This window comes from Cherax quadricarinatus, chromosome 65 (genome assembly GCF_038502225.1).
Source record: "Cherax quadricarinatus isolate ZL_2023a chromosome 65, ASM3850222v1, whole genome shotgun sequence".
NCBI classification, from domain to species: domain Eukaryota; kingdom Metazoa; phylum Arthropoda; class Malacostraca; order Decapoda; family Parastacidae; genus Cherax; species Cherax quadricarinatus.
Genome location: NC_091356.1, coordinates 8087243 through 8108880, shown reverse-complemented (window position 1 = coordinate 8108880; position 21638 = coordinate 8087243). Strand labels below are relative to the sequence as shown.

Below are 21638 nucleotides of genomic sequence, written 5' to 3'. Positions count from 1 at the left end.
CGTTCTACTCAGAACTGCAAATACAGGGTTTCTATGAATCAATTGTTTCTCTTCAGTCGAAATAAGAGTTACCCACTATTCTGTATGTCGTTCTCTGTGTATACACATCTTTCTCTCCCCCTCCCTCCATGACCTTAGACTCTCAGCTATAAACCGGCTTGAGCCAAGTACCAAGTCGTGATTATATGAAGATATTTGTGTGTCGTAGGGTGTAAACATGAGCCAGTGTAGTCACTGACATCACTGGTTCAGACAACATCACGTTCTGTGGCACTCGAGCAAGTTTAGACATTCTTAATGTATGTTACCCGAGAGTCGCGTCAGGTAAGCCGAAAGTTTTATTCTCATCGTAGCTCTAGAAACTAAAAATGAAAGTGGTGATAACATGAGCATTTATAAATAACAAATGTTACACTACCGTGGGTGGAACAATGCACATATAACCCGCACTTGGGAGACTGAAACATGACGGCGTTTGTGTTCGACTACACAGCTCCTCTCGCTTTTATTGTTCTTCTGGACTACCTCCACTATTACTACTACTACTACTACCCCCTGAGGGAGGTTCCTTGACGCTGGTAAGGGGCTTTTGATCTAGGAAATTGGATCTGTGCTCCAGTTCCCTGAATTGAGCCTGAATGTCTACTACCCCCCCCCCCAACAGGCGCTGTATAATCCCCACGGGTTTAGTGCTCCCCATGATAATATAATAATCCACTATTACCACTACTCTTTCTTCACTAATACTAAATACTCTGCTATTATTTTTTTCCCTATTGTACTATTGTATAGTACTCCAGCCGCTGCCTTCTTATTTCTACGTCTACTTCTCCTCCGTTGCATTTGTTTATAAAACTGTGAATCATTTCAGCTAATCTGGTTATAGATCAGTTATAATGTTGGCATCCATCATGCGTGTTATGATTAAACTTGAGTGAAACCTCTGAACTATTGTGCCGGGTAGCCTCCAGTCTCATATGAATGTGCTTGTAGGTGATTTTGCTCCCAAAACTCAGGTTATTCAGATGTAATATAAGATTACTGAGCAATGAGTTCCGTAGAAAATATGAAAAAGATTTGGATTATGTTACACCTAATAAAGAGGTCATTTTGACAACACAGGGTCGTGTATATATACTGAAAGATGTATCTCTGTATGTGCATTAAGAAATGTTTATTTTTTGTGTATATATATATATCGAAAGATTTGTCTCTGAACATATACACAGTTCTCATGATTGGTGGCGTAGGCTGCAGGTGGCATTCAGCCTTAACCTGTAGTTGATGGCCTTCAGTGCTAACTCACAACCTCCTCGTTACACTTTCTCTTCCGACGCGTGGTCAGGCCTTCATCTTTCGCAAAATTTTCGAGTGATAGTAACTCTAGTCCTGCTGAAACAAAATCTTTCAAATTTACATAATTATTGAACCTTTAGTGGAGTGCTTGGTAATATTCTCACTATCCTATTGAAGTTTTTCAGTTCAGACTAACAGATTTAATTATGTTATGCACGTAATCCATCCGGTGTGATGGAATATAAGAGACAAACACAGATAGCTTAATTAAGTCTCTACAATGTAACTATCATACAGAGTAGGATAGCCGCATGCTGCGGGTTTTCCCCACAGTATGTTTAAGATGTAGAACGGGTCACCAAACTGCGGCCCGCCACAAGATTTTATGCGGCCCGGAGCAACTTGAAATATTTATAAATAGTAAAACTAATAAACCCTCATTTTCAGTCACTTATTGATTTTGTTGCTTGTAACAGTTTATGTCAAAATTTGTTCAAATTTTAGTTCTAATTTTTTCATTTTTCAGATATACCTCTCAGTTATAGAAGGAAAAAGGAAAAGAACAGTGGAGAGTGAGTGCCGCTTGTTTAATGAAAAATGGAGCGTAAAGTACTTCTTTATACAAGCAGATGATAAAGCCTTGTGTGTCGTATGACACGACACACAAGGAGTACAATGTACGTCGGCACTATGAAACCAAACATAAACCAAGTTATTCCCAATTGACAGGAACACAGCGTCCGGAAAGGTTTGAATCACTGTAACACAGGTTCCTTTCCCAACAAGGTTTTTTTCGCAGAAGAGAGCCGTAAATTAAGCTTTAACCAGGGCCATATACAAAGTAGCTTATGCGTTAACTAAAAAGAGGAAAGCCATTCACCGAAGGAGATCTGGTCAAAAAGTGTATGATGGAAGCAGTAGGAGAGTTGTTTACCTGGAGTTTACCTGGAGAGGGTTTCGAGGGGTCAACGCCCCCGCGGCCCGGTCGGAGACCAGGCCTCATGGTGGATCAAGGTCTGATGCCCAGAAATCTGTTCAAAATCCTCATTCTTGCGCCAGATACTGTTGCTCGTAGAACTGAGGATACAGGAAACAATATATTCATCAAACTGCAGAGCACAAAATTTCCAGTTTTATTCTCTCGCACTTGATGAATGATGTGACATATCACAACTAGTATTCATCCGTGGCGCCGACTATGAATTTATTGTCACACAAGAATTAGCTTCAGTGCATAGCATACACAACACAGGAACCAGAGAAGACATCTTCATAGAACTGAAAAAAAAAATATTAGAGGGTAACCTGAAGTGAAATAAACTGCAATGCGTGACAATTGAGGGAAGAAAAAAAAAAGATTTCTGGAGTGAAGAAAGGTTTGGTTGGACAAATCACAAAAGCTTAGGATGGTGGATTCTCAGAATCCCATATTTCTGCATTGCGTTATCCATCAGCAAGCACTGCTCGGAAAATATGTAAATATGTCTTGCGTTCTGAAACCAGTTGTTTCAACAGTGAATTTCATTCAGTCTCACGGGCTGAATCACCGCCAATTTCGTGATTTTTATGAAAGAAACTGATTCCGAGTTCGATGACTTATACAGCAGTTTGATGGCTTAGTTGTGGAAAGGTTCTATCACGGTTCTTTCAGCTCAGAAAGGAAATTGATTAATTTTTCACAGAGAAGAATCGACCCGAACCACTTTATGAGACGTTGACTGGCTGTGGAAATTGGCATTTTTTGCAGACGTGCCAAACCTTATGAATCAACTGAATCTGAAGTTGCAAGTTCAAACAAATTTGATTTGTGATCTATTCACGCATGTCAAGGCATTCAGGGCAAAACTGATGCTATATGAAGGACAGGTGAAAGTTTCTAACTTGGTTCATTTCCCATGTGAAGAATTTCATGAAGAAAGTGAAGCAGAATTTCCTTCTTCATTTCCAACATTAATGACTTGCAAAACCAATTTCAGAAACTATTTTCTGATCTTGATGGAAAAACTGATGAAATAAACCTGTTTCAAAATCCATTTCACTGCAGTGTTGAAACACTCTCAAGTCAGATTCAAATGGAAATTATTGATCTCTAGTCAGACGACATGATGAAAGAAAAGTATGAAGAAGGTCATCTGATCCAATTTTGTGAATCTTTACAGCCTGAAGTTTCCAAATTTCAAGCGATTTGCTTGTGGATTCGTGTCCGTTTTTGGTACAATGTTTCTTTACGAACAAACATTTTCAAAAATTAAATATGTCAGGTCCAGATATCACGCAAATTTATCTGATGAGCATTTGAAGTCCATTCAAATAATTTGCTCTTCAAACCTGAAACCTCGCTTCATCAATATTTTGCAGTTAAAAAAAAAGTTGCATCATTCCCATTAATCTTATGCCAGCTTTTCTCATCTACAGTTCAGTAATTTATTATACCATCAGAACATTGGCTTATGCTTGACATTTTTACTAATTATGTATCATTTCCCAGTGTAAGTACGGTATTGTGTCTTCGTAACTGTCACATTTCTCTTTTGTTCTGAATCATATCATGCTGATCAAAAAAAGGATCCAAATAAAACATATTCATTCATTTATATTTATTTATAAGATTGAATTTTTCTTTGGCCTGCGAAAATGTGTTTAATGTACGATGTGGCCCTCGTACTGAAAAGTTTAGAGACCTCTGATGTTGAATAAGGAAGCTAGATACTGCGGGTGTTCCCACAATTTTTATGATGTAGAATAGGGTAGCCGGATGTTGGGAACATTCTCTCGAAGTAGAATAGGATAGCCGGATGTTGCGAACATTCTCTCGAAGTAGAATAGGATAGCCGGATGTTGCGAACATTCTCTCGAAGTAGAATAGGATAGCCGGATGTTGGGAACATTCTCTCGAAGTAGAATAGGATAGCCGGATGTTGCGAACATTCTCTCGAAGTAGAATAGGGTAGCCGGATGTTGGGAACATTCTCTCGAAGTAGAATAGGATAGCCGCACACTGGGTATTCCCATAACATAACTATGTAGCCATTTTTTATACAATAAATGGGGATCAGAACAAGAACTCTCTAATATTCCGGGTTGGGATGTGACTCCCAATAAATTCAAGTTTTTTCCTGTTTGTATTATGCAGTAGTTAAGATCGGAAGCTTCTACTGCCCTGGTCCCTAGCTGTGTAGTCAAAGGCTACACAGCTACGGACCAGGTATCAGTAGACGGCGTCAGTAGACATTGAATTGTTTCAACCACGGTAACTGACTTTTTGTTCTTTTTTGTTGGGTTTTTCCTACAGTGCTGATTAAATCTTTTCTTTCTAGATGCAGTGGTGGGTAGCAGTGTTGGTGGGTGCTGCAGTGTTACAGGCAGTGTTAGCTAGCAGAGTGCTCTTCTTGGCACCCATCGCTTCTCAAAGCCACAAAAACTTTTTCATGGGCATTGTCAATGCTTTGGCTGATGATGAAAACCAGGTTAGTGGTATATGATTATTAGCGAAAGTAAGAGAGAGAGAGAGAGAGAGAGAGAGAGAGAGAGAGAGAGTGAGTGAGTTTTTAATATATACATGTTCATTGTTTTATGCCACCAGTTACAAACAATGGTTATAGTAATGTCTCTCATATCCAGACATGGGAACGAGGCCATTTCGGATACGCATATTGTCGAATCTCCCACAGCAATAACTTAGCAAATAAGACATCGCACGCTGTTGTACATTGTGTTCAGTGTCTCATTTCTGCTTCGAAACCCTCACCTATATTCATAGTGGGTGATCATTATCTGAACATATGTATTTTAAGCTAATTTGAATACAACCTTTATGAAGACCATTATATCCTAGGTCTTAAAACACTGTGTGATGATATAATTGGGGTAGAAAAATCTAGCTCTGGTACACCATTGATTGATAAATTACTCATGTGCAATTCTTGGGTATCTTTATTAAAGATACGCAAGAGTTTCACATGTGTCTAATTTATCAACGTGCCGGTTCTCTGATACATTCATCTACAACACCATTGATTGTTTAACCACTGAGCGGTTCATCAGATGTCGGAGATGTGATTCTGGATAAGCTTGTCCTGTTTCATGAGGAAGAGAAACACTTATAATACTTCTTTTCTTACAGGTTACAATGGTGTCTTCATTTAAGCCATCTAAGGTGAGGGAAAATGTGCGTGAGGTGGTCCTGACAGGCGTGGATCTTTCCGATTATTTTCCGAATTTCTTTACTGGGCATCGAATGACTGCCCCTATCATTCTCATGGGTTTTACGCCCAGTGTTTGTGCTGATGCTCTGGGCAAGGAAGAAGTTCAGAACTTACTGAAAGAAGATTTTGATTTGGTTCTCCTCAGCGTGTTTATGTCCGACTGTTTCTTGTCAGTAGTTCATCAACTGAAGGTAAGTTACGTACCATATTTTATTACTTATATTTTCGATTTTTTATATAAAAAAAGGTATTTAAATACTGTAATTGTATAGATATAGTTATTTCAGTAAGTTGATAATACAGGTTAAATAAAAACCACATTATAGGCCTATTTATTTTTTTTTGTAAACAGAGGTTATATTCAGAGGAGAGCACTGAGCCCAGTGCAGTCATGCAGCACTTGATGAATGGATTGATCTGGGGAAAGGGAGAGGGACTCCAATTCCTTGGATCAAGATTATTATTATTATAATCAAGGGGGAAGCGCTAAACCTGGAGGATTATACAGCGCCTGGGGGGGGGATGTGGAAGGCATTCAGACTTAATTCGGGGAACTGGAGCACAGATCCAATTCCCTAAATCAAGAGCCCCTCACCAACATCAAGGAACCTTTCTTGAGGGGCCTTGGATCAAGAGCCTTTCACCAGCATCAAACCTCTTCCCTGAGGATACAGAGAAGCAACACAACAATAAACAAATCCTAATATGGAAAATATTTGCAAACTAGAATGTGTAGTGTGTATAAATGCCTAATTTAACTTCAAACATATTATAGATTGAGAGTGCCAGACGATACAGTATAAATCGTGCCCTTAGCCTTCTAGTCTAGGTAGTATGTTAACATCATCCTTTTTTTCTCAAAGCCTACTTAATCCCTTTCATAACTCTATGATATAATATATTAATAATGTATAGCACTTCATTTTTTATAATAATGTAGTATAATTTTTATAATACATCTGGTCCTATTAGTAAATTACTAGTCTTCCAAGCAGTTGTCAGACGTGTATCAGTAGTAAGCACTGTAAAAATTTCCAAACACAAATATTGTTCCTTTCTATTTTATTGAATATTGATGCTATTTTCATTCTTCGTCAGGTTCCTTTCATATATGTGAGTCCGTCTGGGTTGATAGGGCCACTTGCGTCGATGATGGGTAACACACGTTTTCCTTCCTATGATGCCTCTCCTATGTTAGAGTACAGGTATCCTATGACCTTCATGGAGCGAGCAATCAGCACTTTGTCTGATGTGGCCATGGATGTGGTCTTCTCTTACTACGTGGCCTACAGGTATGTAGTGGTTTGGTTTTTAAATGATTCTTTTGTCAGTCGTAAATCAAACGTATGGGGAAAATATCCTTATAATTACTGCCCTTTTTCATGCAGAGGCCGGTGGGTACCTGAGTGTTCTTGTCCAGTATTTGGGCTGTGGGAGAACAGCTCTTACCCCGTACATGTACTGAGATAGGAAACAGCTTTTACCATATAAAGTCAATATTAGATTAATAACATTTGAAGCCTATTGACCACAGGAGGGTCACTAAGGCTCCAGGTTATCTGTCCAGTATGAATCAAGGATAAGATACAGTCGCTACGTAATCCAAGAAAGGTATCCTAACATCCTATTATCTAGTCCCGTCTATCTCAGTGCCTGTAAAAAAAAGTGCAGAGAGCGTAAATTTATAAGGCACTTAAGATTTTAAATATCTAAACAAAGTATACTAGGCTTTAGAGCTTGAAGCCTGTCGAAAGAGCCATTTCCAGTTCTTGCACTTCTTGTAAGTTCGCCGGTGCAGTCCTGGCCCGGGTCTTCCTCAATTCTTGAACGGAAACCAGTTTGTTTATTATAATATTAAAAGTTAAAACTTACACAACCCAAAATGTATGTGAAGTTTCCTCGAGAAAAAGTTTACGAAAAGTTTGAAACCAATCAGAATATGCATTTTCGAATTATTACATAAAATCCAATAATTCTAAGTTTCTTAACTTTTCTCCACTTATAATTAATGCACTATCAGCTTCGTAAAGTTATCGAACTCATTCCTGGAATAATCTACACAGCATTGGCCAGAGAGCATTTGCATATGTCAGTAGATGCACGAATTCTTCCCTAGTTACAGTAAACCAGCACTGAAAAATTAAACCTGATTAGGTGAGGCATTCTCAGCCTATAAATGAAGCTGAGGAGGAAGAAAAATTCCTGCGGGTCATCATATGACTAAGACCCACGTCAGGAAACACTTGTCCTATTTCCTGACGAACCTAACCTAACCTAAGAAAAAATCCGGCCGCCTCGTAAAGGCACCCCTTCGAGAAAGCCTAAAAACAAATGCTTTGTTAAGTGTCTTAATGTGACTTAATTCTTTGTTTCCCACAGAATGGAGCCTGAATGTCGTCGCCGAGGTCTTTGTTCAGATGATATGCCAAGTCTTTTAGAAATTCGCAAAAATGTTAGTCTTTTATTGATAAACAGGTGGGTTAAATATTTTGTATTATTGTTATTATTAATATTATTATTAGTAGTAGTAGTAGTACTAGTAGAAGCAGCATATCTTTTATTAGTAATAGTTGTAGCAGTAGTCTTACTAGTAGTGGTAGGAGCTATAGTAGTAGTAGTTGTGGAAAATTGCATTTATCTGAATGTAACTAATTATGTACATAACAGTAAATGATAACAAAGATTATTATTTATCAATGTAACATAGACAAGTAGGAATTTGGGACACCTAGGTCGCAAAAAATGTCCCCCTTCGATACCTACCACTGTCATATCCACAAGTTGCTCTGGACCTATTAATTAAATGAAATATACATACACCAGGAATACTGGTAAATATATAAATTTATGGACTGTATATTAAAAAATTATTATATATATACACAATTACATAACAGAAGGAAAATATATCTTAATATCACTCACCAATTTGACTGGATATTAAGTTGTATCATACTCAGAAAAACCTCACTAACTAAATTTATGAAAACACTGGCCAGAATTATACACAAATCTAGAGAGCTTATCTGAGGTTCCTGGAGTTGTCTTGCCCAGTCGTCTCATATCTCAAGTTATGCAGGAATGCATGTCCAACAATTTCGCCTCCTATTTGAGAGGTGTCAGCCCAATTTTAACCTCTAGAGCACAAAAATTCCTTCCCATTGAACTAACGTTGTATACAATTCAAAACCAAGATGGCGAGTCTCCTCTGCGCAGAAGCAGGCTTTCCGTTTTCTATGACATAAATATTATTAAATACAGTATATACGGCCATCTATTTACATATAAATACTGAATTTCTGGAAAATATATACAGTATTTTCCACACTGCAGCCGGCCGGAGTTCATTGCTAAACGACTCAAATTGCTCATTTGACAATGGTGGAGGACCTGGGTACATATAGGATCTGGCATCCACACGGCAACATATTACACAAGATTTAATCACCCTTTTTACACTTTGCCGTCCTTGTGGAATCCAGAAAGTTTCCCTAATACAATTTAAGGTATCTTGTACCCCACCATGCATTACATTTTTATGGGCATTTAGAACACTCAAATTTGTTAGATGATGAGTTTTGGGCAGTAAGATAGAATGTTTAGCATAATCACCCAATTCAGCATTTTGTAACCTACCTCTGCACCTAATTACATTGTTCTCTAAACACAGCCCCAATTTCTCTATTATGGAACCTTTCACAATTTTTCTTTCCATCATCAATTTAATCTCATTTCCATAGATTTCCTCCTGTTCCCTCTTTATCCAATATTCAAGAGGATGTGAAAACTTAAATGAAATATTCATCTTGTTTAGAAATTTAAACACCAATTTAGTTACATTGATTAGTTTGGGTAAAGAAGAATACCTATTTATATCAATGGCTAAGGGTGGACAAACTATTGGAGAGATGGTCACAGTAATTTCAACAGGAGCAATATACGCCTTTTGTACAGGCCAATTAGCTTTATTTACCAACCAGCTCGGTCCTTTAAACCATGATACAGCATTTACAAATTTAGCATAAGGTAAACCTCGAGACAAGAAATCGGCTGGATTCTCCTCCCCAGGTATATGATTAAAGGTTAACATATGCTGACCCAAACTATTATACTTCTCTTGCATCTGATTAATTTCAGCGACTCTGTTTTGTACATACACAATTTTACTCTTTCCATTACGAATCCATTGTAAGGATACCTCATTATCAGACCAAATTACAGTGTCGCTAATATTTATCTCCTGCAACTTATTTCTTATATAATTAGCTAATTTGACACCTACATAAATGGCTGTTAATTCCAAGTGAGGTAAGGTATATGATTTAATTGGAGACACTTTAGCCTTAGACATAACAAGAGAAATAACACTATTACATTGAAGGTAAGCAACTGCTCCATATGCCAATTTTGAAGCATCACAAAAAATGTGGAGTACATTTTTCCCATTTGGATTGGCCGCCTATCGTGGGAACTCCAACATTGGAATTTTTTCATAATCACCAATTAATTCATCCCACCTGTTAATGAATTCCTCAGGTAGAATTTCATCCCAAGCACATTTAAGTTTCCATGCTTCCTGAATTAATAATTTCCCTCTTATAGTAAGAGGTGACACTAAACCTAGAGGATCAAAACATTTGGAAACTTCAGCAAGCAAAACTCTCTTAGTTAATTTATTGGGCATACTGTAATTATTAGGTTTTAACATTAACAAATCTCTCTCAGTATCCCAAGTTAAACCCAATACATTACTACAATTTTGCACTTCATCTCCAGGGTAATCTTACTTATTTTGTCCTTCAGTTTGGACGAATTACTATTCCATTCTCTCAGAGGCATATCTGCACTTTGCATTATTTTACTAGCCTCTCCATAAGTCATTAACAGTTCCTCTTCAGTTGACGTCACACCCAGGAAATTGTCCACATAAAATTGTTTGCTCATTACTTTACTCAATGGACTTCCCATATGTTTAAGGTGTGCATTTATCGTCGCTTGAAGTAGGAACGGACTGGATGTAGCACCAAATAATACGCTCCTAAAGCGAAAGGTTTTCAGAGGGCTAAGTGGGTCACTAGGATTCTCAGGCCATAAGAAGCGGGTACAATCCCGGTCAGCCTCTTGTAAACCCACTCTTAGGAAAGCTTTACTTATGTCAGCCGTAAAGGCATAATTTTTCATCCTGAAATTTAATAAGATATCTCCTAATTTTTCCGTCAACGACGGACCTGTCATCAAACAGTCATTTAAACTAGGTACATTTTTGTTACTCCTGGCACTACAATTAAACACAATTCTCAGAGGAGTGGTCTTAGAATCCTTCTTCACTCTATGATGTGGCAAATAGTGACCATAAATTTTGGCTTGCTCAGGAGGTACCTCTTCTATAAATTTATTAATTAATTGTTCAGCATTTATATCATTATAGGCAGTTAACAATTCTGGTGTCTTACTCAGTTCGCGGAGTTGAGCCTTTAGCTGCCCATATGCCATTCTGTAATTAGTGGGCAATTCTGGATGGTTCAGTCTCCACGGAAGTCGTACCCAGTATTGTCCAGATTCAAATTTTGCATCTTTCAGGTATTGCTCCTGAGTAAAAGAATCGTCTGGACTTTCTTCATTTACATTTATTCCAATGATGTCTAATTCCCACAATTTATGCACTGGCTCAACACCATCCTCTATGAAAGAATTATACTGGGGCACGACTTCATGAGTAAGACACACAGTTATGGTATTTGTAGTTTCCTCTAGTCATGAATTATTATTACGAGGAATCCTACCATACATTACATGGCCTCCTGCAGTCCTCAAAAGGGTGATACCACATTTCTTTACCATACCCTTTACAAAGGAGGCATAAGACTCACTACCTATCAAAATATTTATTGGGCCTACAGAATCATCACTTACCCCAGAAGGTGCTAAATTTACATTATGTGAAAGTCTTTCTGTAGCTTTACTAAGCCCTACTGTAGATATTTTCTCTGGAAGTCTATCTACAATTACTGCATTAACACGTTTTTTCTAATTGCCCAACCAGACAGTTACATAAACAGTGTCATACAATTGAGCTCTTTTATCCGAGAGAAAACCAGATAATTTTAAAGTTGTGGGATCTCCCATCTGTACTTTCATACCATCAAGACATTTACGTTTAATGAAAGTACGCTGGGATCCCTGGTCTAATAATGCAGTTACATTTTTTAATTTATGCCTTTTATCATCAATTTTTACCTGTAACACAGGTAAGGCTACTTCAGCAAAACCATCATTATTAACATTAGCAGCAATTTTTACATTAGCCACTGTTGTGTCAGGATTGTCAACATTATCATTATTATCAACATTATCATATAGACCTTTACACATGACTATATGGTGTCTTCCTTTGTGACATTGATAACAGAAGTTTAATTTAGCATAACAATCCTTTACATTGTGATTACCTAAACATCTGATACATCTGTCAAGTTCCTCCAGTCTTTCAACTTTATCATTCCATGAATTGTATGCATTGCAGAAAAGACAATCTCTCTTTTCTCTGACTGGTTTCTTATTAAATGGGCTACTCTTAGGAGGGTACTTATTCTTCTTACCTAGTGGAGAATCATTATTTCTGATTCTTGCTACTTGATATGCACCTATGCAACTCTTTTTAGGAAATGAATTTTGATTATTAACATTGGGATAATTTCTCCCTTTGTGAAACTTGACAGGTACCTCAGAGTTATTATGTGTTTGCATCTTTAAAATGAGTTAGTTGGCTGGTCTGCAACTGCACAATTAATTCTTGTAGACCTAGTCTTATTTCGTCCAGACCAAAATAACCCTTGTGATATTTGTTCGAGAGTCATTCAAGTGTTTTACAGCTTAATTTATTCTGTATCATGGCACTCAATAACCAGTCTGATTCCTTCAGATTATATTTATTACTTAAAGTTTTGAGAGTGCTCTTCAGTTTAACTCTAAACTGCTGTAAACCTTTGTAAGTGTGATCTGGAGATTTTAAATTAACAATGATATTCACTAGATCCAACCTACTTTGTTCTATATTACCATAAGTGACCTTCAACATGTCAACTGCTTCCTTGTAAGAGTCATTTTCATTGGGAAAGGCTTGTATGAGTATGTGAGCATCTCCTCTTACCTGTCCTTTGATGTAAAATAATTTAGTTACACAGGCTAGGTCACTCCTGTCATGCACAGCTGCTTTAAAAATTGACCAAAATATCCTCCAAATTTTCTCCAGGATTAAATACAGGTAAACACAATTCTGGGAGTTTTGGCAAAGACATATTATTTGTTGGAGCAGACTGACCAACTGCCTGGTTTACACATTTTAATTTATTCAAGGCCTGACTTTTACAAGAAAGAATCTTTTCCTCTAATTCATAATACTGATTAATCATGAGATCTATTTCAGTCTCATCTACACAGTTTACTAATAAATCACCTTCATATTTGTTGTAATATAATTTGTATGAATCATATCTATTACCTAAAGCATCTAAATACAATTTTAAATCAACAGTATTCACAGTTTCTTGATTCATTAATTCCAAACACTTATTACATGCCTTGGTTACATGAACTTTTTTAGCCTGTATTGATGCTTTCTTTACTCTATATTCCATATGTTTATCTTCTATATTAATTTCCTCATTTTCAGCCATGATGCAATGTATTAAATTCAACTTAATAACACTGATTATGTACTAAATTATGCACTTTATAAAGGTAAATAGTGCAACTTACCTTTAAATAAATTCTAGCTACTTGAGCTTAAAAAAATGTAATATAAATTTTAAATACACATTAATAATATTAGCTACACTTGAGCTTAGCAATTACACATGTAAGAAATTTATATATAAATTTTAAATGTACATTAATATAAACCTTTAGCCAGCCTTGGCTTATCAAAATTATTATACAAATTAATATAAATCCTTGCCAGAATTTGACATAGCAAAATTAATATTATATACATTAATATAATTAGCAACACTTGCCTTATCAATTACACATACATTGATATAAGTCTTGGCCAGAATTGTCTTATCAAATTAATATTGTAATAGTTATAATCCACTACACATTAAGTAAAATTAATATTATACACATTAATATAATTAGCAACACCTGGCTTATCAATTACACATACACTGATATAAATCTTGGCCAGAATTGTCTTATCAAATTAATATTATGCAAATTAATATAAACTTAGCCAGACAACTTATCAAAATTAATATTGTAATAATTATAATTCACTACACAGTAAATTTGTGAACTTAACATCCACCTCTTTCTGCCATTTCACATATAATTATTAAGTAATTAACCAGTTAATGACTTCACTAATTACATCCGGTTCGAAGGACCAACGGGCAAATTAAATGTGGAAAATTGCATTTATCTGAATGTAACTAATTATGTACATAACAGTAAATGATAACAAAGATAATTATTATTTATCAATGTAACATGGACAAGTAGGAATTTGGGACACCTAGGTCGCAAAAAATGTCCCCCTTCGATACCTACCACTGTCATAGCCACAAGTTGCTCTGGACCTATTAATTAAATGAAATATACATACACCAGGAATACTGGTAAATATATAAATTTGTGGACTGTATACTAAAAAATGAGTATATATATATATATATATATACACAATTACATAACAGAAGGAAAATATATCTTAATATCACTCACCAATTTGACTGGATATTAAGTTGTATCATACTCAGAAAAACCTCACTAACTAAATTTATGAAAACACTGGCCAGAATTATACACAAATCTAGAGAGCTTATCTGAGGTTCCTGGAGTTGTCTTGTCCAGTTGTCTGATATCTCAAGTTATGCAGGAATGCATGTCCAACAATTTTGCCTCCTATTTGAGAGGTGTCAGCCCAATTTTAACCTCTAGAGCACGAAAATTCCTTCCCATTGAACTAACGTTGTATCCAATTCAAAACCAAGATGGCGAGTCTCCTCTGCGCAGACGCAGGCTTTCCGTTTTCTATTACATAAATATTATTAAATACAGTATGGCCATCTATTTACATATAAATACTGAATTTCTGGAAAATATATACAGTATTTTCCACAGTAGTAGCAGTGTGACCACTAAACCCAAATATAGTATTAAAGTTATAAAAAATGGTTTGAATAGGTATGTGAGTGTAGTCAGGTGTCACTTAGACCTGCCTGGAATGGACCAGCAGACCTACTGCTGTAATCAGCTATTTTTAACCTTAAAAAAATAACGCTCAGTTTACAAACAAAAGAACCTGGGTTCGATTCTCTGGCAGAATGAGTCGTATTGGCAAGTTTCCTTTCACCTACTACCCCAAGTTTTAATTGACTGTTGTGGGTTGCATCCTGAGTGAATGTTAGAATTCCTCACATGGGGATTAGACTTGAAATGAGACGAGGCAAGATAGCTACTTTTACCTTGTGAATTGAACTGTTTATAGACCTTATTTCAGTCAGTGTTGAGCTCAACCATGACTTGATAAAGCTCGACAATGAGCAAGACTGGAGAATAGAGACTTCTTTTGCTTATTGTCTCAATACCTTTTGACATTTGCCAGTGAACCAAAACAACAACAATGAGATATATGCTAAAGGTTGACAATAATTAGGTTGTGTTGCATCTCTACAGTGTACAAACCGTTGATTACCCAGCTCGTCCCATTGTTCCTGCCGTGGTGAGTTGTGGAGGCATCCATCTCCGTCCAGCACAGCCTCTCCCACAAGTAAGTTACCTCGTACACATTTCTAGCTTCTCGAAGAAAACTATCATTATTAATAGTAGTAGCAGTAGTATAGCAGCAGTAGTAGTAGTAGTAGTAGTATATTCACTGGGATGGGTAACCCCAGAAGGCATTCAGAATAATGAGGTAATCGGATGTGATTCATGGAAAGGGAGCGTAGCTGCACTTCCATGAATCAGGCACCATTCATCGTTAGGAAGGCACGCCCATTACAGTGAAGTGAGATTACTGGGGCATTAACATCGTAAGATCATAAATGGAATAAGAAGTATTAAATCTGTATTAATTTATTTAATACTTATGCTCGAAGCGCTACAACCATGCTAGTCATTCATGCAGTCGTGTTTATGACGATTTCTTGAGTCCTGCTGCTGGTACTTGCATTATTAACATCTTGATTACACATAAACTGGCTGTCATTTGAACTGATGGGAAATCTAGTTTTTGTTAATCAGAGTTCAGTTAATTTTATAATTTTAAGTCAGTGATTTAAGTACCTGTATGTATTTCTTAAAGCGTTCGCATATGTAAAGTAACAGTGTTTCTACATTCTGTGGTAACATTACTGTTTTTTCTTTTGTCTCCTAGAGCAAGTGAAATATAAATTACGTTTAACGACAACGTTTACCGAATATAGTCGTTATATTTACAGCAGTGTTATACACATTACTTACATATATCATCTTCATTACTTTTCTTCCCAGTTCCTTCTTTGTTGCGGTCTCTTGACTCTTTAAGTGTGTTGTCAGCTCTTTGGAGTTTTCACTCACTGCATTCCATCGTTGTTCGTATTCAGCGCTGCGTGGCCTCTTTACCAAGCACAAAAACATCGTCTTTAACTGCTGTTCAGAGTAATGAACTTGAAGACGGTTCTGCATGTTTAGCGGTTGAAGGATTATACTCTCACATTATTATTATAATAAAAAAGAAGCGCTAAACCACAAGGGCTATACAGCGCTGCAATATCTCTCTCACAGAAATATGCCCATTTTCAGATTCTCCAATTTTGTCTGATCGCTGGAACGTCAATGATTCGGGTTAGACAATAACAGCTGTTATTGATCAAACAACAGTACAGCTCTTGTTAGACTTCTGTTCATTGTTGTTCTGGTTTTTGAGAAACTGTTCTCTCGCGACTCGGTATAGACCACACAACACTTACAACATAGCTATAACGTGAGAAAGCACCTGCTGCTTCTCTCTGAAACTTGTCAAGCCTTATTGACAGTCAAACACCTTTTGAGTGACTGTACTATTTATCAAGAGCATGTGGAATTCATTCAAGTTTCTCTTATAGAATCAGGGCCTTTCGGAAAGCCCTGCTTTCAACACAGAAACTCTCTGCTGTTGAATTCTTATGTCAAACCATACCACGGGTGGGGTTTGAACCCGCGGTTAGAGAGTTTCAAAACTCCAATAAGATTACCTGGAGAGAGTTCCGGGGGTCAACGCCCCAACTAGGTATATTTCTACACTATAGGAAGGTTAGCATAAGCACCACTGTGTCCACAAATGCAAGTTTTTACAGACGACTCTCCCGCTAGCATGGCCGTGACGAACTCTAGCTCAAGTCCCCTCAAAGCCGTGGTATGGTTTGTCTGCAATCGTGTCATTACGATTTCGTGAGTCTTGTTATGCCATTCTCTACTTTCCTTGATAGTTAGTAATTATACCCTTTACGTTACTTCCCTTTGCCGATATATTTCCTTAGTCTTGCAGCTCTTTATGATCCGTTCAGTTTTAGTGCATTTTATGAATATAATAATAAAACTACCTATTCTCAATATGTTTTAATAAATAGTATCAAAATTCAACTTAATTTGTTTTTGAGTGGCTAGAGCTCCTTTATTAAACTTAAAATGGATACTTGTAACATTAGCAATATATATAATCTTAAGAAGTGTGTATCTTTAGTAAATTTATTTAGGTACATGTACACATAAGTACATTTATCATACATAGTAACGTGTAAATTACGTAGGAAAATCCAAAAAAAAGTCAGTTATTTCCACTGGGGTCCTTGACTTACTGCCGTTGGGATCTGTCAATGTATATACACCAAAAGTTTACTTTAATCCCAATTTTAGGTTTACCTGCATCCCCGTTGCAGGCATAATAGCATTTTTGACTGGATTATTATTATTATAATCAAGGGGGAAGCGCTAAACCTGTAGGATTACACAGCGCTTGGGGGGATATGGAAGGCATTCAGACTTAATTCGTGGAACTGGAGCACAGATCCAATTCTCTAAATCAAGAGCCCCTCACCAACATCAAGGAACCTTCCCTGAGGGTTTTTTTTTTTGACTGGAGGTTAAAATAAAATTCTGTGTTGACGACCCTCGTGCAGTCGATAGCCTTAAACCTAACATATCAAACAGCTTAGTACAGTGAACCGATTCCACTTACATTGTCATTCAAATAATTTATGATATATTTCACGTGGATAATCTTTTCTTGTAGGACCTTGAAGACTGGGTGCAAGGTGCTGGTGATGCTGGCTTCATCTTCTTCAGTCTTGGCTCGTCTGTACCACCTTCCACCATGCCAGAGGAGTGCGTATTATTATTATTATTATTATTATTATTATTATTATTATTATTATTATTATTATTATTTATGCATGTAGACCCATAGTGTTGGCAGCAGTCACCAAGCCAGAAACACTGTTGTTATAATTACCATAGTCACGAAAAAGCAAGAAACTCCTTTTGGTCATCCTGCACCTGGGTAATGGGAGGTACTCAAGCTTGATGTTAGGTACAAGACAGCTCCAATTCCTTCATTTATAAAGGAAGTGTTACGACATAGGAAAGTCTGATCGTGATGTACAGTGACTACATTAAACTCAATATAAGAACATAAGATAGGAGGAACTCTGTAGCAAACCTACTGGCCCATACTAGGCAAATCTTTCTTAAAACCAAACCCACTAACAAAAATATTTGCCCAACCCGTTTCTTTGTCTACATTTAACAATGGTTTATTTGCTATTCTGTTATCAGGATGCTTAACTTTCGTCTGATTCTCACACTGAGCCGCACAGTTGTGGATCCATTTACTTCCTCATCTGGATGGAATGACACATTACAAGTATAAAAACAACGACGCAAGTGGCAGAACAAGCTTTAGTTTGAATCTGTACAGAGCATTGATCATGAATTAATAAAGTTCTACAGAGCAATCCACAGTCTTAATTTAGGTTTGTTCTGCAACGCGTCTTTGTCTCTACATCGTCTCAACTCTTTAACATTTTCTATGAAATAAATGTATAGATAATAACATATCTGTTGTATGAGACCAGTGATACAGTATGTTAGTTAATCTTACACACAATACACACAGGTACCGCACTGTCCTGGTTCAAGTGTTTGCTTCCCTCAAGCAGAGAGTCTTGTGGAAGTGGGATAAGGACACTATGGATGACCTGCCCCCAAATGTCCGTCTTGGCAAGTGGCTCCCACAACAAGATATTCTTGGTAGGTACATCTTCATCCAGGGTTTTCCTGCAGTTTTTTTTTTTTTTTTTGTGCACACAACTCAGAATTTGAAATCACATTCGCTTCTCGATCTTAAAGGTACCCGGACCTACTGCGCAACGTCCCCCTGAAAATCTTCATCGATGAACAGCATAATATTAATTAATTGGGAAATATCGCAGTGCAGCCCTTTTTTTCTTCTTCTTCTTCTTCTTCTAACGGTATGAAAAGATTCTCAGGAGCCATGTTTGGGCCACGTCGCGGGGTTTTAGAAACCCCTGTCTTAATCTTTCCACCAGGGCCCTATTGAGGCAAGCACTAAGTGAGCTGAAGTTCCAGGTCTTAACTAGGCTCACCTACAGTAACGTGAAAATATGTGATAAACACATTAGTGAAGAGAAAGAAACACTATCACCGTGCTATATCACATAATTACCTCGGTTGAAGACAATTGTGACATACGTGTGAAAGAATAAATTGGCACCTCACATAAATATATGCAATGTATGGGGGCTATTACAACCTAGGATTTCAAATGGCCTGTTATCCCAGGTGTAATGGGAGCAAATAAACACAGTAGAAAAAGTTTAGACTTATATTATCCTTCACCAATTATAACAGCAATATGTACACTATGTACAGTGATAAATATAGTGCACTCCACGGTAAGCAAGGCAGAAATAGAAGCCACAAGATAGCAGACCGTGCTTCAACCAGCTCTAGAGTGGGAATGACAAGGGCAGACAGGAGAGCGGTATCCACATAACCTCTGCGATTGTCAATCCCACCTTCTTATTGGCTAGAACCTGGTCACTAGTTGAACGATGGGGCCCCATCATCAACTCTTAGCAACCTGGTTCGCTGGTTGGGGGAGATAGCCTGTAAATGAGGGTGTGTCCATGCGCCGAATAAAGGTTACGTACTCTTTGCATGCCACAGGGGCCTTCAGAGCGCTTTCTCGTGAATAAAACATTGATAATAACCAAACTGTACTTATATGTTATCTGTGCTCCAGTTCCCCGAATTAAGCGTGAATGCCTTCCACATCCCCCCCCCCAGGCGCTGTATAATCCTCCGGGTTTAGCGCTTCCCCTTGATTATTATAATAATAATAATGTACTTATATGTTACGCAGGTGACCCTCGCTTGCGTTTGTTCATCACACACGGTGGGTTGTTGAGCACCCTGGAGTCCATGTACCACGGTGTATCAGTGCTGGGGATCCCTCTGTTTGCTGACCAGCAAGCCAACATAATCAAGGTGCAGAGGGATGGCTGGGGCAAAGTGCTCTTCTGGGACCAACTTACCTTTGATAATCTCAAGAATACGATCAATATCGTCATGAATGACACAAGGTACTGTAACCACAAGGTTTCAGCTTTATCTTAAAGGTTGACATTTTGTTTCAATTCATCGGCTTTTACCCACCAAAGGTGAATCAGAGAAGGTAAACACATTCACCATCACTCATTATTATTATTATTATTATTAAGTCAAATAGCTAGCCTGCATACATCATATAATGTTTATATAAATACATACCTGGAGTATACCTAGAGAGTGTTCTGGGGGTCAACGCCCCCGCAGCCTAATGATGCAACATATATTCCAAATTATTTTCTTGGTGTGTGTGACGAAGCAGCATGAAAACTGAGGTAGCAAGATGGTCCAAAGTTATGATAGATCGTCCACAAGAGCCAGCAGAGGTGGCCCTCTACTGGATCAAGTATGTTATACGACACCAGGGAGCATACCATCTCCGGTGTCCTGCTGCCACCATGACATGGTCAGCACAACTTTGCTTCAGTATGAGTTAACGTTAATAATAATAGCTATATACGTTTTACAAAAATAACCCCCATGTAGGAGAATGAAACTTATGACGACGTTTCGGTCCGACTTGGACTATTAACTAGTTAATGGCCCAAGTCGGACCGAAACGTCGTCATAAGTTTCATTTACTATGTGCGGGTTATTTGTGTGTTGTTCTAGTTACGGTATAGTGCTTTTTTATTCTTTAATATACGTTTTTTCATTGTGTATATAGGAGAAGTTTACTGAAGAATAAAACTCACTGTACCTTGACTGGAACAATCCACAACTAAACTACAAATTGGAAATAAAATTTAAACGCGGTTCAGTTCTTGGACTCGCGATTTTATAATGGTCTAGGACAGACCGAAACGTCCTCTATTATCCATTTCCAATATACGATTTATAAGGAAATGCAATATCTGCTATACAGAACTGTTAATATTTCTTATCTCTCACAATTCATTTTTTTCAATGTCTCAGTTCTGTCTTGTCATACGAATTGTTGTTTCAGGTACCAGCTGTATAATGTGGACGTATGGGCAGCAGTGATAGTTCTTTTGGTCATTCTCAGTTATATTTCATTACGGCTTGTAATTTCCTTATGTTTCTGGCTCTGTTTCTCCAGGACCAAAACCAAAACTGATTAAAAATTTATCTCAAGATGTGTGTTTAATAATTCCATGGGAACCACCATTCTACGCGAGCAGCTGAGTTAGTATGTGACTCCACTTGACAGGAATGCTTACTGTACCCAGATTATAGCCATAGGGCTATAAACAGTACATCACTTGTACAAACTCCAACACTCCTTCGAGAGCCACTACCCGCAGTGGTATTCATTGCGCGGCTCGCGAGCCGCCAGCGGCTTGCGAGCCACTACTCATAACAAGATATGCAGGCTAATATTACCATGTCTAATTTTTCTCATTTACTATATTGCACTAGCAGCTCAGTACTACTTAATTTAGTTGAGCTACGCTAACTTGCAGTAGCTGCGGCTACCGGGTCACCACATGGAGAAGACCCGGGCCAGGACCCGTCCTGGCAAACTTA

At 37.5% G+C, this 21638-nt stretch overlaps 1 protein-coding gene across 1 annotated transcript; it reads left to right on the top strand.

Annotated features, from left to right (window-relative positions):
* Positions 1-207: 207 nt before the first annotated feature.
* LOC128700506 (UDP-glucosyltransferase 2-like) lies at positions 208-21245 on the top strand. The gene is made up of 11 exons (XM_053793749.2): positions 208-324; positions 4614-4763; positions 5420-5692; positions 6600-6793; positions 7881-7976; positions 15180-15273; positions 17755-17846; positions 18637-18770; positions 19906-20125; positions 20413-20556; positions 21097-21245. The coding sequence occupies exons 1-11, from the start codon at positions 298-300 to the stop codon at positions 21230-21232; spliced, it is 1560 nt and encodes a 519-aa protein (XP_053649724.2). The 5' UTR covers positions 208-297; the 3' UTR covers positions 21233-21245.
* Positions 21246-21638: the final 393 nt, after the last annotated feature.

Coding starts and splice junctions, on each gene's coding strand:
- LOC128700506 (XM_053793749.2), top strand. CDS start 298: ATGTATGTTACCCGAGAGTCGCGTCAG. Junction 7,977..15,179: donor AGTCTTTTATTGATAAACAG/GTGGGTTAAATA, acceptor GCATCTCTACAG/TGTACAAACCGTTGATTACC. Junction 20,557..21,096: donor CCTGCTGCCACCATGACATG/GTCAGCACAACT, acceptor TTGTTGTTTCAG/GTACCAGCTGTATAATGTGG.